The sequence below is a fragment of the Cetorhinus maximus genome, chromosome 11, assembly GCF_964194155.1.
Source record: "Cetorhinus maximus chromosome 11, sCetMax3.hap1.1, whole genome shotgun sequence".
NCBI classification, from domain to species: domain Eukaryota; kingdom Metazoa; phylum Chordata; class Chondrichthyes; order Lamniformes; family Cetorhinidae; genus Cetorhinus; species Cetorhinus maximus.
This window is the reverse complement of record NC_135889.1, coordinates 29,689,277-29,703,079: the sequence shown is the minus strand read 5'-3', so window position 1 is coordinate 29,703,079 and position 13,803 is coordinate 29,689,277. Positions and strand designations below refer to the sequence as shown.

Genomic DNA, 13,803 nt, shown 5'->3' with positions numbered 1-13,803 from the left:
CTGGAGGAACAGCACCTCATCTTCCAATTAGGCACCTTACAGCCTTCCGGATTTAACATTGAGTTTAACAACTTCAGTCCATGAACCCTCTCCTCTATCCTCACCCCCCCTTTTTTACATCCTTTTTCCATATTCATTTTTATTTTTCAATTTTTATTTTTTATTCATTATCCACTTATTTTTATTTTTATTTATATTTATTTTCATTTTTATTCATTCATTCATTGCTTTATCCCCACTTTTTATCCTATTTTCGATCTTTTATCCCTACCACTGTCCACTCACCCCACCCCACCCCACCCTACCCCACCCCAACAAGGGTCATCTGTTCATGTTGTTCTTTTCATAGTGCTTATCCTTGTTCTGCTATTGTCACATTCTGCTTTCTCACCTCAATGTCAATATCATGCCCTTCTTTAGCCTTCACCACTACCAATAACACTCCTTCTGTCCTTTTGTTCATGACATCTTTGCCAATCCCTCCTTTGCCCCCACCTATCACTGGCCTTCTAGCCAGCTTACCATGCTCCAGCTCCCTTAAACAGTATAAATTTCATCACAGTTTTACTTCTCTTCAGCTCTAAAGAGTCATATAGTCTCGAAACGTTAACTTTGTTTTTCTGTCCTTCTTGTACAGGTCCCTCCTGCCCAGAATCGGTCTCAATGCCTCAGAAATCTAAAGCCCTCCCTCTTACTCCATTTCTCCAGTCATGTATTGAACTGCTCAATCTTCCCATTCTTATGCTGACTAGCATATGGCACTGGGAGTAATCCTGAAATTACTGCTCTTGAGGTCCTGCTTTTCAATTTCCTTCCTAACTCCCTAAAATCTGCTTTCAGGACCTTATCCCTTTTCCTGGCTGTGTCATTGGTCCCAATGTGGACCACGATCTCTGGCTGCTCGCCTTTCCTCAAAAGAATGTCCTTCATCTTGCACTCATCAGGACACTTCACAAGAATACCAACATAAGGGGAAAACAACAATTTATATTGTATGTGAAGAGAGTACTGATTGGTTGACAAGTAGGTTCTGATTGGTGGAGGCATTGCCATGGAGAATGCACCAGTGATGGTGACTGACATTTAACTGCCAAACATTGTTTGAAATTTAAACTAGGCAGTTTGACCCTGATTGGTCAAGACATTGCCCTGAGGAATGAGCCTGTGAATGGCTGTCACTTATTTTGTTTAGCTGAAACAGATGAGCTGTTGGTACATGTTCTTTCTGTCTGCAAAGAACAGGGCCCTATGTATTAGAACTAGATGATAAATCTGCCAGGAGGTTCTCTACCATGGTCTCCTGCAAGCCTGCCTTCGCTGGTCAATATATGTGTTGGGATTCTTAAAGTTCCACATGCTATAAGACCATAAGACATAGGAGCAGAAATTAGGCCATTCGGCCCATCGAGTCTGCTCCGCCATTCAATCATGGCTGATAAGTTTTTCAACCCCATTCTCCTGCCTTCTCCCCGTAACCTTTGATATTGGTAACCTATAAGATTGGTCTTATCAGCAACCTCCTAAATAAAGCCCGAACCATTTGCTCATTATGCAAGCTCGTTGCTGGAATAGGGCTCATCAAAGGCACCCTGCAGGATAATGATTACCCTGATCAGACCATTTTGCGCTGTATATCGTGCAAACTCATGAACGGGCCTGAGACCATCATTTTCAGCCCTGAAAGATGCCCAGTCTACCTCAGATTACCCTGGAAGGGCATGGTATTTCAAAAAATTTGAGCAACAGGTGAAGCTAGCTGTTTCACACTGCTACTATGCAGCAGCAACTGAGTGGTATTTGCCACTAACAGGTTGCTGCTATCAAGCCAAAAGAAATTCTGCGTATCACACAGATGTGTAATGCGGTATATGAAATTCAGTGTGATGCTAGATATGTAGGCCATACGTCCCAGATATTGGCGGATCATATCAAACAACTGTTCGCAGAAGGCAAGGTACAGACTGTATCCAACCAGCCCAAGCTTGCAAAGCTCAAAACACAGTATCGAAGATTGGATGTGATTCTGCGACTGGACAAAATTTGCTAAATAATCCTCAGTGTGCTAAGAATTACGCTGACAACCAATTTAAGATTGTCAGTTGGACTTGCAGGGTGGTACAATTGCGATTACTAGAAGCTGCATATATTAATACATAGGGCCATGTTCTTTGCAGACAGAAATAACATGTACACACATTGTGCCGTTTCAGCTAAACAAAATAAGGGACAGCCATTCACTGACTCATTCCTCAGGGCAATGCCTTAACCAATCAGGGGCAAACTGCCTGGTTTAAATTTCAAACAACGTTTGGCAGTAAACTGTCAGTCACCATCATTGGTACATTCCCCATGGCAAATCTCTACCAGTCAGAGTCCATTTGCCAACCAATCAGCACTCTCTTCACATACAGTATAAATCGTTGTTTTCCCCTTATATTGGTGTTCTTGTGAAGTGTCCGGATGAGTACAGGGTGAAAAGCTTAGACATGTTTCTTCTTTCAGCAATCCTTAAGATAAATATGTCCTTTATACAATGTTTTTTAGTAGGACCTTGTTTAAAAAATGTAAGGACCTTTAAATGGGCCAACATTGTGAAAGTGAAAAAGTCTTCAGGTGCATTTTGCACGTTATCCACTGGGTAAAGCACTCGTCTGCATTGAACAGTGTTGTGATTCAGATTTGACTGTGTCAATTTCACCCTGTGATTTGATCTTTTCATTGATTGACAAGGCTATCTTTAAAGCAGTGCAATAGATGGCTGAGTTCTTTCATTGACAGGTCAGCCATCTCTTCAGCCTTTGGAGCAGCATAACAGGTAGGTATCTATTGACTACTTCAAAGGCATTAATGTATTCAGCTTCAGGGGTTCTGTTGACACACCTGTGCAATGGAATATCATTATGAATGATCGGATAAGCTCCAAAACCAAGAATTGGATTCAACTCAGCAGGAGTTGTTGATGTACCTGTCAAGGGGACTGTGAACTTTGTTTTGATTGACAGCTTTATGAGCTCCTCAGTGGATCATGATTTTTGGAAGAGGTTTTTGAATGGCTTATTGTTAATTTTGGCAGTTTAATGGCCACACAATAGGATTAAGTTGACAGACTTGTGAACATATTGATTTCCTAATGTTATTATAGGGCTCATGAATTAGTGGATACTTGGTAAGTGAGCATCGTGGATATTGAGGGCATGGGGGTATGGAGACATGGGGCATTGGGGAATATGAGTTGACTTTGCAGGGTATGGAGGCGGAAGGGATTTTGGGGGGGAATGAAGGTGAGTGAGGTAGAGAGAGGGTGAGTAGTGGGGCTGGGGCCAGATTTTCATACCTCCATTTATGTTGGAACAGACGTGGGTGGGCTCTAAAAATGGCAGACAGGACCCCACTCTGGTATTCCTGTCCTTGTCCCAGTGCCATTTATTTTTATTAGCGTGCAATAAGTGTGCAGGAACTGAGCCTACATGAAGCACTCATGACCTTTCTGGCTCCATTGTGGGGGTTTGGCATTTTAAAACCCCAGTTATTTTCATTGAGTCAGGCCCATTTCAGTAGGTGGTGTGGTTCACTACATCTCAGAGGAGTCATGAACCATGGGGGAATCCTATCTTGGGGTTGGAAAACTTTTGACAGGTAAGTTGAAAATGTGTTGCTCACTTCATGTGTCATAATGTAAAGGTGTATAAAAGGTTAAATATGTTGTTAATACAATGATCTTTGATAGGGCATTGTTTAGAAAAGGTAAGTGGTCCTTAAATTGACAAGCATTGTGAAAGTGCAAAAGTCTTCAGATGCATTAGAGTATATTATCTACTGGATAAAGTGCTCTTCTGCATTGAACAGTGTTGAGATTCAGATTTGACTGTCAATTTTACTCTTTGCTTTGAACTTTTCATTGATTGACAGGTCTACCATCTGTTCAACCTTTTAAGCAGTGCAACCAATGGCTGAGTTCTTTGCTTGACAGGTCAGCCATCTGTCCAACCTTTGAATCAGTGCAATAGATGGCCATTGTTCCACTATTTCAAAGGCTTTAATGGTTTCAGCTCTGGAGATTTTGTTGACACAGTTCTGCAATGGAATCTCATTATGAATGTTTGACTGAGCTCCAAGCCCCACTAATATATTCAGCTCAGCAGGAATTGTACAGCTGTCAAGGGGACTGTGAACATTATTTGGACTGACAGTTTTATGAGCTGCAAATAGGGTTACTTTTTTCAAGTGCAGTTTGAATGGGTTTTTGTTTGACAATTTTGTGAGCACCTCAAAGGCTTCCCATGAGTTCTGTTGATAATGGATTCTGGCTGAGTGGGCATGGAGTATGTAGGGGGAATATATGGAGGCATGGAGCTTATGGGGGTATGTCTGGATATGAGGTGGGGGTTGGAGGCATGAGGTGTATGAAGGGGACATGGGGGTATGGAGGGGACAGGATGGGCATGGAGGGGCTGTGGGAGGTGGGCGGGAGTAAGGGGGGTTGAGGGTGAGGATTAAGGTGTGTAACACTCATGTACAGAATTGTGCCGATGTCCCAATGAACTGGGTTGAGCCCACCCCATCTTCTAGCTGTCTCTGCTCCCACCTCTGCCCTGATTTTGGCAGTGGTCCCAACTCCAGCCCGTCCTGGCCACCACATTATGAAAATTGCATGCACGAGCACTGCTGGGCAGGAGGTAGGACTGCAATGACTCACAATTTCCGTCTTGTAGATGAAAATCCAGACCATTGTGACAAATCACAAAGTGCAACAGTTTCATTAAATCTGCACCATACCTATACATTCCTGTACCCCATGTTACATCTCTGCAATATCCCAGACTGTAGATGAAATATTTTGTAGTATTCTGCCCATCATGATTCTACATGATGTGTAGTAGTGGGGAACAAAGAAATGGCGGAGGAACTGAATAGGTACTTTGCGTCAGTCTTCACAGTGGAAGACACGAGTGACATCCCCAAAGTTCAAGACAGTCGGGGGGCAGAGGTGAGTACGGTGGCCATTACCAAGGAGAAGGTGCTAGAAAAACTGAAAGGTCTGAAGGTGGATAAATCACCTGGACCAGATGGATTACACCCCAGAGTTCTGAAGGAGATAGCTGAAGAGATAGTGGAAGCGTTAGTGATGATCTTTCAGGAATCACTGGAGTCAGGGAGGGTCCCAGAGGACTGGAAAATCGCTAATGTAACCCCCCTGTTTAAGAAGGGAGTGAGGCAAAAGATGGGAAATTACAGGCTGATTAGCCTGACCTCGGTCGTTGGTAAGATTTTAGAGTCCATTATTAAGGATGAGATTTCAGAATACTTGGAAGTGCATGGTAAAATCGGGCAAAGTCAGCATGGTTTCATCAAGGGGAGGTCATGCCTGACAAATCTGTTAGAATTCTTTGAGGACGTAACGAGTAGGTTAGACAAAGGAGAGCTAATGGATGTTATCTACTTGGACTTCCAGAAGGCCTTTGACAAGGTGCCGCACAGGAGGCTGCTCAGTAAGATAAGAGCCCATGGTGTTAAAGGCAAGGTACTAGCATGGATAGAAGATTGGCTGTCTGGCAGGAGGCAGAGTGTGGGGATAAGGGGGTCCTTCTCAGGATGGCAGGCGGTGACTAGTGGAGTTCCGCAGGGGTCAGTGTTGGGACCACAACTTTTCACTTTATACATTAATGATCTAGATGAAGGAACTGAGGGCATCCTGGCTAAGTTTGCAGATGAGGGGCAGGTAGTATTGAAGAGGTGGGGAGGCTGCAGAAGGATTTGGACAGGTTAGGAGAATGGGAAAAGAAGTGGCAGATGGAATACAACGTGGGGAAGTGTGAGGTCATGCACTTTGGTAGGAAGAAGAGAGGCATAGACTATTTTCTAAATGGGGAGAGAATTCAGAAGTCTGGAGTGCAAAGGGACTTGGGAGTCCTAGTCCAGGATTCTCTTAAGGTTAATTTGCAGGTTGAGTCGGTAGTTGGGAAGGCAAATGCAATGTTGGCATTTATTTCGAGAGGACTAGAATATAAAAGCAGGGATGTGCTGCTGAGGCTTTATAAGGCTCTGGTCAGTCCACATTTAGAATATTGTGAGAAATTTTGGGCCCCGTATCTCAGGAAGGATGTGCTGGCCCTGGAGAGGGTCCAGAGGAGGTTCACAAGAATGATCCCAGGAATGAAAGGCTTAACGTATGAGGAACGTTTGAGGACTCTGGGTCTGTACTCGATGTTGTTTAGAAGGATGAGGGGGGATCTGATTGAAACTTACAGAATACTGAAAGGCCTGGATAGAGTGGACGTGGGGAAGATGTTTCCATTAGTAGGAGAGACTAGGACCCGAAGGCACAGCCTCAGAGTAAAGGGAAGACCTTTTAGAACAGAGATGGAGAAACTTCTTTAGCCAGAGTGGTGAATTTATGGAATTCATTGCCACAGAAGACTGTGGAGGCCAGGTCATTGAGTGTATTTAAGACCGAGATAGATAGGTCCTTGATTGGTAAGGGGATCAAAGGTTACGGGGAGAATGCGGGAGAATGGGGTTGAGAAACTTATCAGCCATGATTGAATGGCAGAGCAGACTCGATGGGCCGAATGGCCTAATTTCTGCTCCTATGTCTTATGGTCTTATTTTGTTCTTGCTCTAAATGTTAACCACAATATGTGATATTATTGTTGTATTTCAGTTCCTTTCAAAGTCTGAGGAAATGACAAAGACATATCCCGTGAAATTCTGTTGTTGTGATTTTGTCCTACACTTTGATTCCAAATGTCGACAATGTTCAGGTGCTCCCCACCAACACGTTATATGTGCTTATACATCTGACACTTTCCAGAAAAAAAATCCAGAGGGGAAAAAACCCTTCTGACCTGTTTTGTTTTTTTTCCGCAGAGACTGTCAAAAATTGCCATTGCCGACTATTTTAATCACCACTGGTGCTTACTTAATAATTAATCGCATGTTAATGGACCAACTTCTTTTTTTGGTCGGACTGCTCTCAATACTCGCGCACTCCCATATCCTGGCTGCCTCCCCTCAACTTCGAGAAAGCCACCCAAAGAAAAACACTGCTAGTGCTGCAAAAATCTGTTGTTAGCATAGAGCAATAGAAATAATATGTTAGTAACTCAATAACTACACAGATGTGACATCATTATATTGTATTTGATATCCCTGCGCGGTGTGTAACGCACGCTGTGACGCATTTGAGAAATATATCTGTGAATGGTACATTCTGCAAAGTGTGTGGCGTTTTTATTGCACGTTACCACAACACTCCCCGGCTTTTTATGAACACAATATGATGCATTTATGCAGGTTGCACGTTGCTTTCTCAGCAAATCACAATGGATCTCCGTATCTGGAGTGACCTGTGCAGCACTGCCCTCGGGGCTCGTGCGTGCAGCCGCGCTGATTGATTGACAGGCAGGCGGGCGGGCGGGCGCTGTCCGCTCCCGCAGGTGCTGACGCCGGAGGAACCAGCCTTGCTCCGGCCGCCCAGTCAAGGTGAAGGAGGTGGCTGACGCCCGGCGCCTGGAGGAGCGCTGACCGCGGCAATGGTGAAGCGCAAGAGCTCAGAAGATGCGGAGCGGGAGTGCGGCCGGGGCATCCCTCTCCCCATCCAGACTTTCCTGTGGCGACAGACCAGGTGAGGGCAGCCGCGGTTACCGACTGCAAATAAAACACCGGGCCCACCGGGGAGGCCGGGCCTCCCGCTCCGAGCCCCACCGCCTGCGCCGTGCGCCGTCAAACCCACTGTGGAGGCCGGACCCACATTAAAGGCCGACCCAGGGGTTGGGTGGGTTAGGAACTGCTAGTCAAGGGCTGAGGTTTTACTCCAGATTGTCATAGATTCATAAACGATGATACAGCTCAGAAGGAGACCATTCAGCCCGTCGTGTCTGTGTTAGCAACTTGAAAGAACTATCCTTTTTGAATGTTATTATCGAAACTGCCTCCTCCAGCCTTTCAGGAAGCGCATTCCAGATCCTAACAATTCGTTGTGCAAAAAAAAAATCACATCAGTGGGCCTGATTTTAACTCCGGAAGCCAGTGAGTTTTGAGTGAGTTAAAATTTCGTTCATTAATAAGTCAGCTGACCTGTTGGATTCCCTTGCTGACTCTCTATGATCTGTGATCCAGGCTTTGACAGTTCATACTGGGAATGATCATTTGGGCCTTTTAGTAGCTTCCTAACCAGGATATTTGGAAAGCTGAAGGGTGTGTGAGTCTTGCTAATCCATCCACTGTTGGGAAGATGTTGTTTCGTTGCCGATTCTGAATATGATTCCATCGGGGCCATGAAAACCTCTGGAATCCCTGAGTCCTGACAGAGCAACTAAGTAAAGCGGGGCGGGGAGGGGAGAAAGGGTAACGCGAAATGGGGGCGGGAGAGCTAGAGAGAGAGAGTAACATAAACTGGGGAAGTGAGGGGTATGGAAAAACTCAAACTGGGGGATGAAAGCGAAAAATGCAAACTAGGGAGTGAGAGAAAGAAAAATACAAAGAAGCGCGCGAAAAAGAGATAGGGAAGGAGAGGATCACAAACTGGGAGGCAGAGAGAGAAATACAAGCTGGGAGAGACAGGGCAGTACAAACTGAGGAGTGAGGAAAAAGAGGGAAACACAAACTGGGATGAGAGAGAGAGAAATAAACTAGGAGGGAGAAAGAGAGAGACACAAACTGAATGAGGGAAGGAGAAAGAAAAAAACACTGGAGGAATGGAGAGAGAGAGAAACACAAACTGATTGAGGTAGGGAGAGAGTAGCACAAACTGTTGATGAAGATAGAGCAGGTAGGACAAACTGGGTTCAGGGAGATAAAAACAAAAAACTACTGCGGATGCTGGAAATCCAAAACAAAAACAGAATTACCTGGAAAAACTCAGCAGGTCTGGCAGCATCGGCGGAGAAGAAAAGAGTTGACGTTTCGAGTACTCATGACCCTTCAGACCTGCTGAGTTTTTCCAGGTAATTCTGTTTTTGTTTTGGGGTAAGGGAGAGTTCATGTCAGCCTGTAATGTACACTGTTGGGTAGTGGCGCAGATTTTATGGTCAGCAGCAGAGGAATGTTACTTGTCATTCACATCAAGAACATATGCCTACCAAGTGTTAGTGGGCTCTAGATCGCACACTTCCACTTTTCCAACATCAGTTTGATTTCAGCTCCTTTTATAGGGAACCTGTTCTTTCTGTGAATAGGAAGGCGGATTAACCACTCAGATTGAAGATTCCTCACAGATCAAAAGGCAGGAAGTCAAAATCAGGAAATGTAAATTTCATTTAAATTATTGTGCAGAAAGCAAAATAAAGATTGGGTCATAAACAGGGGATTAAGGAGACACTTAAGTAAATAGCAAAGCACAAACTTTAAAAATATATTTACTTTTATTTTTAAAAAAGTGTAACATTATAATTTTCTTCTGAGGGAATGAGACTCCACATATATAAAATTAGTTTTTCAGGGCCCGACAGCTTGTTCATCTGTAATTAACGTTTGCCACATTGTTTAAAAACTCAGCTCCTCCCGAGTGAATAAGGCTTAAGCTTTTCATTGGTCATTTGTGTGATGTTAGGGTAACAGGGTTATTAATTTAAGTTCACGAATTAACAGTGATTTCTGTGTTGATTACATCTCCAATGACTGCTGTGAAGGATCAGGATATCCCTGACAGTAACTTCCAGATTTTTGTATTGACCTGCGCATTTGTATACCACAGAAGTTGATCTTAGTTATACCCAGTGAGCTCCGTCAGCCTTGGGGTTATTAGTACAGCAAGATGTGGGCCATTGCCTGTTATTGCAGAAATCAACTGCTTCTCTGTGAGAAATAAGCTCAGCTTCCTGAAGGCTGGCCTTCAATAATGGGGTGTGGGGGTCAATGGGTGGAATTGCCCCAGATTTGCACAAAGTGCGGTAGCGGGCAAGAAAAAAGTCATTTTACCCACTGGCCGCAATGGCGGGTTTTTGCGCCATATCGTCCCATTCCTGCTATGTTAATTATGCAGCCACTGGAGACACGCTGTCTCGCTGGTGGGCAGTCTCCGAAATTCCCGCCAGACCATTACCTCGCCACTTCCACATGCCGGGCACCATATTTAAACTGCAGCCGCACACACACTTCTCAGTGCTTGCAGCCCAGGCCTTATCCGGTGAAGATGTGGCCCCAAAAACCAAGAAGAGTGCAGCTCCCCTGATCCGGTGACCCATCCCTGGGATACCTTCTGGATATCGTGGACGTCCGCCGTGATGTCTTCTACCCCAGATCTGGCCACAGGAGGCCCATCAGCCTCACCACTCCAGCTTGGGAGGCGGTGGCAGAGGTGGCCAGTGCCAACACTGCACATAAGAGGTCAGCCATCCAGTGCAGAAAATGGATGAATGCCAGGGGAAGGTGACCATCTCATCACTCTAAACTCTCACAAGGCCAACACACATTCACTGGCATCTCACTCACTGCCAGCTCAAGGGACATCACCATTCACTCTCTCATACACCCTCACATCTCCATTTGGCCTCATCTCCTCTGGAGACTGCCTCCTCAGCCCTCATCATCTTGAGGCCAGTTGCACAGATCAACATGTGCCCCCCCAACACACACCCTGGGATATCCCCCTTCCCCAGTACAGCCCTCTCCCTGCAGCCTCTTCCTTTGCCTGAGGCCACTTCTCCCCACTCCCCAAGCAAGCCCTAGCCCTGGAGCCATTGAAAAGCCACCCCCGCCTTGTGGCTGGTCTGGAAGGGAGACATCTGCCCGTGAGCCCCCGCAAAAAGTGATGTTGTGCTGCCTGCGAAGCCTGACGCTGATGACTGTGAGTGCTGCCCGAAGCAAGGTAGGCAAACAAACTTTGAAGTCCTGAGCGATGTGCAGCTCGCCAAGTGCACGTCGTTTATGAACAGCTGTGAAACACACGCCGATGTGCTCGGATGTTCCAGAGTTGGGGAATGATTCCAGTGAGTAGGGCTTATAATGAGAAGCTAAAGTTTTGAAATTAAGCTCCCAATGTGCGGTGGCAGGAAACACATTGACGCGTGGTGCGGACAATCGCAAGCTGGTTTCATGACGGCGTGAAACCGATTTTTGGCCTTCTTAACATATTGTTCCCTCACACCACCTGCCATGATACCTGATGCCAAAGGGGCCGGGAAATTCCAGCCAGTGAGTTGAATTGGATTTAGCTTTGTTTTCATCAAGTTTTATTACCTCCGCTTTATTGTTAAAAAGTCATAAAATTGTATGAAAACTTGAGTTAGAAGTTACTTATATTGATGATGTTTTTGTTGAACCAAAGGTTCTCATTTTTTTTATTGTGGCTAATGCTGTAAAGATATCACAGCAATAGTTAATATCTAAACATTAATTATCCTTAAATCTTCAATTCTTTTGTCTTGTTTATTTGATTTATAAATGATACATCACTAAAACAAAAGGTCAAATATTTTACTCAGGGCTTGGTGATATTGAGACAGTCAACTGAGGTTAATGTATCAACATTGGCAAACAGTGAACAAATGTCATGCGATCAAATGTCAGGTGTTTAAGCATAAGGAGTGGTTTCATGTGATTGAATGTCATATGATCAAATGTCATATGATCAAATCTTCAGAAACATGTCTCCAGGGTTGGCAACCTTAAGCTAAAAATTTTATAGATGTACAAGATTGATCGGGAACATGGGTGATTTCCTAATTCCTGACTGCTATGGTTTGTACACATCTCCACTGTCAACTGGCAAAGACTGCATAAGCATAGCCATCATATATTTACCAGCACTGCCAAAAATTCTGCTTTCAGCAATATAAGACAGCAAGAACTGCCCTTGATCAGAAGAGGATACTTATGTGTATGCGAAAAGACTCACAAATTTTCGACTTTTGATACTTTCCATTAGAATTGTAGAGGTCAATTTCATTCTGTATACCACAACACAAGTATATTTGCCATTTACCACTAACCAACTGCTAAGATAAAGGAAAATAAAAACATAAATTTTATGTGCAGAAAATAATTTTTCCCTTCCACTTGTGCACTTGACTGATTTTATTTTCAAGGGACAGACACCATGGGCAGGATTTTTACCTCATTGGGCAGGCGTGGCAGGCGGACCGGGACGGCACAAAACCGACTGCCGCCTGCGATTGGGCCCCGACCACAATTTCATGCTGGCTGGCCAATTAATGGCCAGCCAGCATGAAAGGCATACTCAGAGCCTCAGCGCTGCTGGGGTGGGGGTGGGAGGAGTGCGAGCGCTAAAGTGTGTGCATGTTGTGTATGCATGAAGGCGCAGAGCTGCCTCAGGGAGCTGGAGATTTTTAACATTACAAATAAAGAATTGAAAAATAAGGAAAACATGTCCCCTCATCTGTCACATGAGCAGGGACATGTTAGAAGTGAGTTTTAAAGGTTATTTTTTAATCACTGGTTGAAACCTCATCCCGTCCATGGATGAGGTGTCGCAAAAAATGCAAAAGCCGCTTGGCCTATTCGTCTGCCCGACAACTGTAAGGTTGGGCGGGCAGGGAAAATTTTAATTAATGGGCTTAACGGCTCTCTTAATTGTCGGCAGGCACGCTGCCGACTCCTGCACGTGTCCACCGAACAAAATATCGCGCAATGACGTGGGGACTATTTCACGCTCGTGCTTGTCGGACATGCGCCCAGACGCCGAGCTAAAAATCCTGGCCCCTGAATCTCAAAATGACCTAAATGCAGATCTTCATAAATAAATCTGAAGCAAATATATTAGTGTCACCCTGATCAGTTTGCTTGCATTATGCACATGTAGATTGATTTCTGCAATAGATTATTTTGGGTAGAAAGTAAATAAGAAGCAATGAAGAATTATTTTGAAGAGTTTGGTTTTTACAATTTTTTTGCTGTGTTTAAAGTGTAGCCTGGTTGCATCACAAAAGTGATAATTAAAAATTGTACTCTGCACATTCTCATATTGTGCTTCCTGCTGCTTCTCCTTTTAATATTCTACTTTCTCGATCATTTGAAGTTATTGATAGCCATGATGTGCCATAATTACAAATTGTGTGGGAGATATTTTAAGGGAAAAGAATGAGAGTACAGCCATCGCATTTGGAGAATGTTGGGCCAAGTATATACTAGTGATGTTTTGAAAAATTATGAAAAGAATCAATACTTTGCAATCAATTATAAGGCTTCCTTTATAAGTCAAAAATGCAAGTGGTTTACTTTTGCAGTTCACACCATAAGCCTTTCTGAAACCAATGGGCCTGCTGATTGTTTGAATCATAGTATTTGCTGGCTATTTTACGTGATGTGCATGAAAACATAGCTTCTGAACTCTCTCTTTAGATACCATGCCCTAAGAGGACATTGGCAACCATGGTGTTCCATGTATTGGTCCATGGTTATGCTGTTGCCTTCTGCTCTTCAACTCTTACCACCTGCCATAGGCATACATAGGATTTACAGATTGATAATCAACCTGTTTGGCCATGTTATAAACACACCTTCTGTGGCCATCAAGTCCTGGAGTTGGACTCAAACCCAGAGCTTCTGGCTCAGCAGTAGGGACACTATGATTATACCACAAGAGCTCCTGTTTCTGAACTACTGAAGTATAAATTATGAGATACATTCATTATAAATAGTAAGTAGATTATTGGATAATCACGCAGGTAAAGAGAAACAGATTAGTAGTTTTCATTTCCTCTTGATGGCAAAAAGTCTTTGGTCATTAATGGGGAATGACTTGTGTTGAAGTCTGTGAAGAAACAAACACATATTTTCATTGGTGTTTTTTTAAAGGACCTGGGGGGATAGAACTCTACCATATGTTCTGAGCATGTGACATTT

The 13,803-nt window shown here is 44.1% G+C and overlaps 1 protein-coding gene across 1 annotated transcript in view; it reads left to right on the top strand.

Moving 5' to 3' along the window:
* Positions 1 to 7,462: 7,462 nt before the first annotated feature.
* Positions 7,463 to 13,803, top strand: part of unc80 (unc-80 homolog (C. elegans)) — a 535,199-nt gene continuing 528,858 nt past the window's right edge. The window contains exon 1 of the mRNA XM_078551715.1: positions 7,463 to 7,624. Within this exon, the coding sequence (XP_078407841.1) occupies positions 7,533 to 7,624 (92 nt within the window). The 5' untranslated portion in view covers positions 7,463 to 7,532. The remainder of the gene's footprint in view (positions 7,625 to 13,803) is intronic.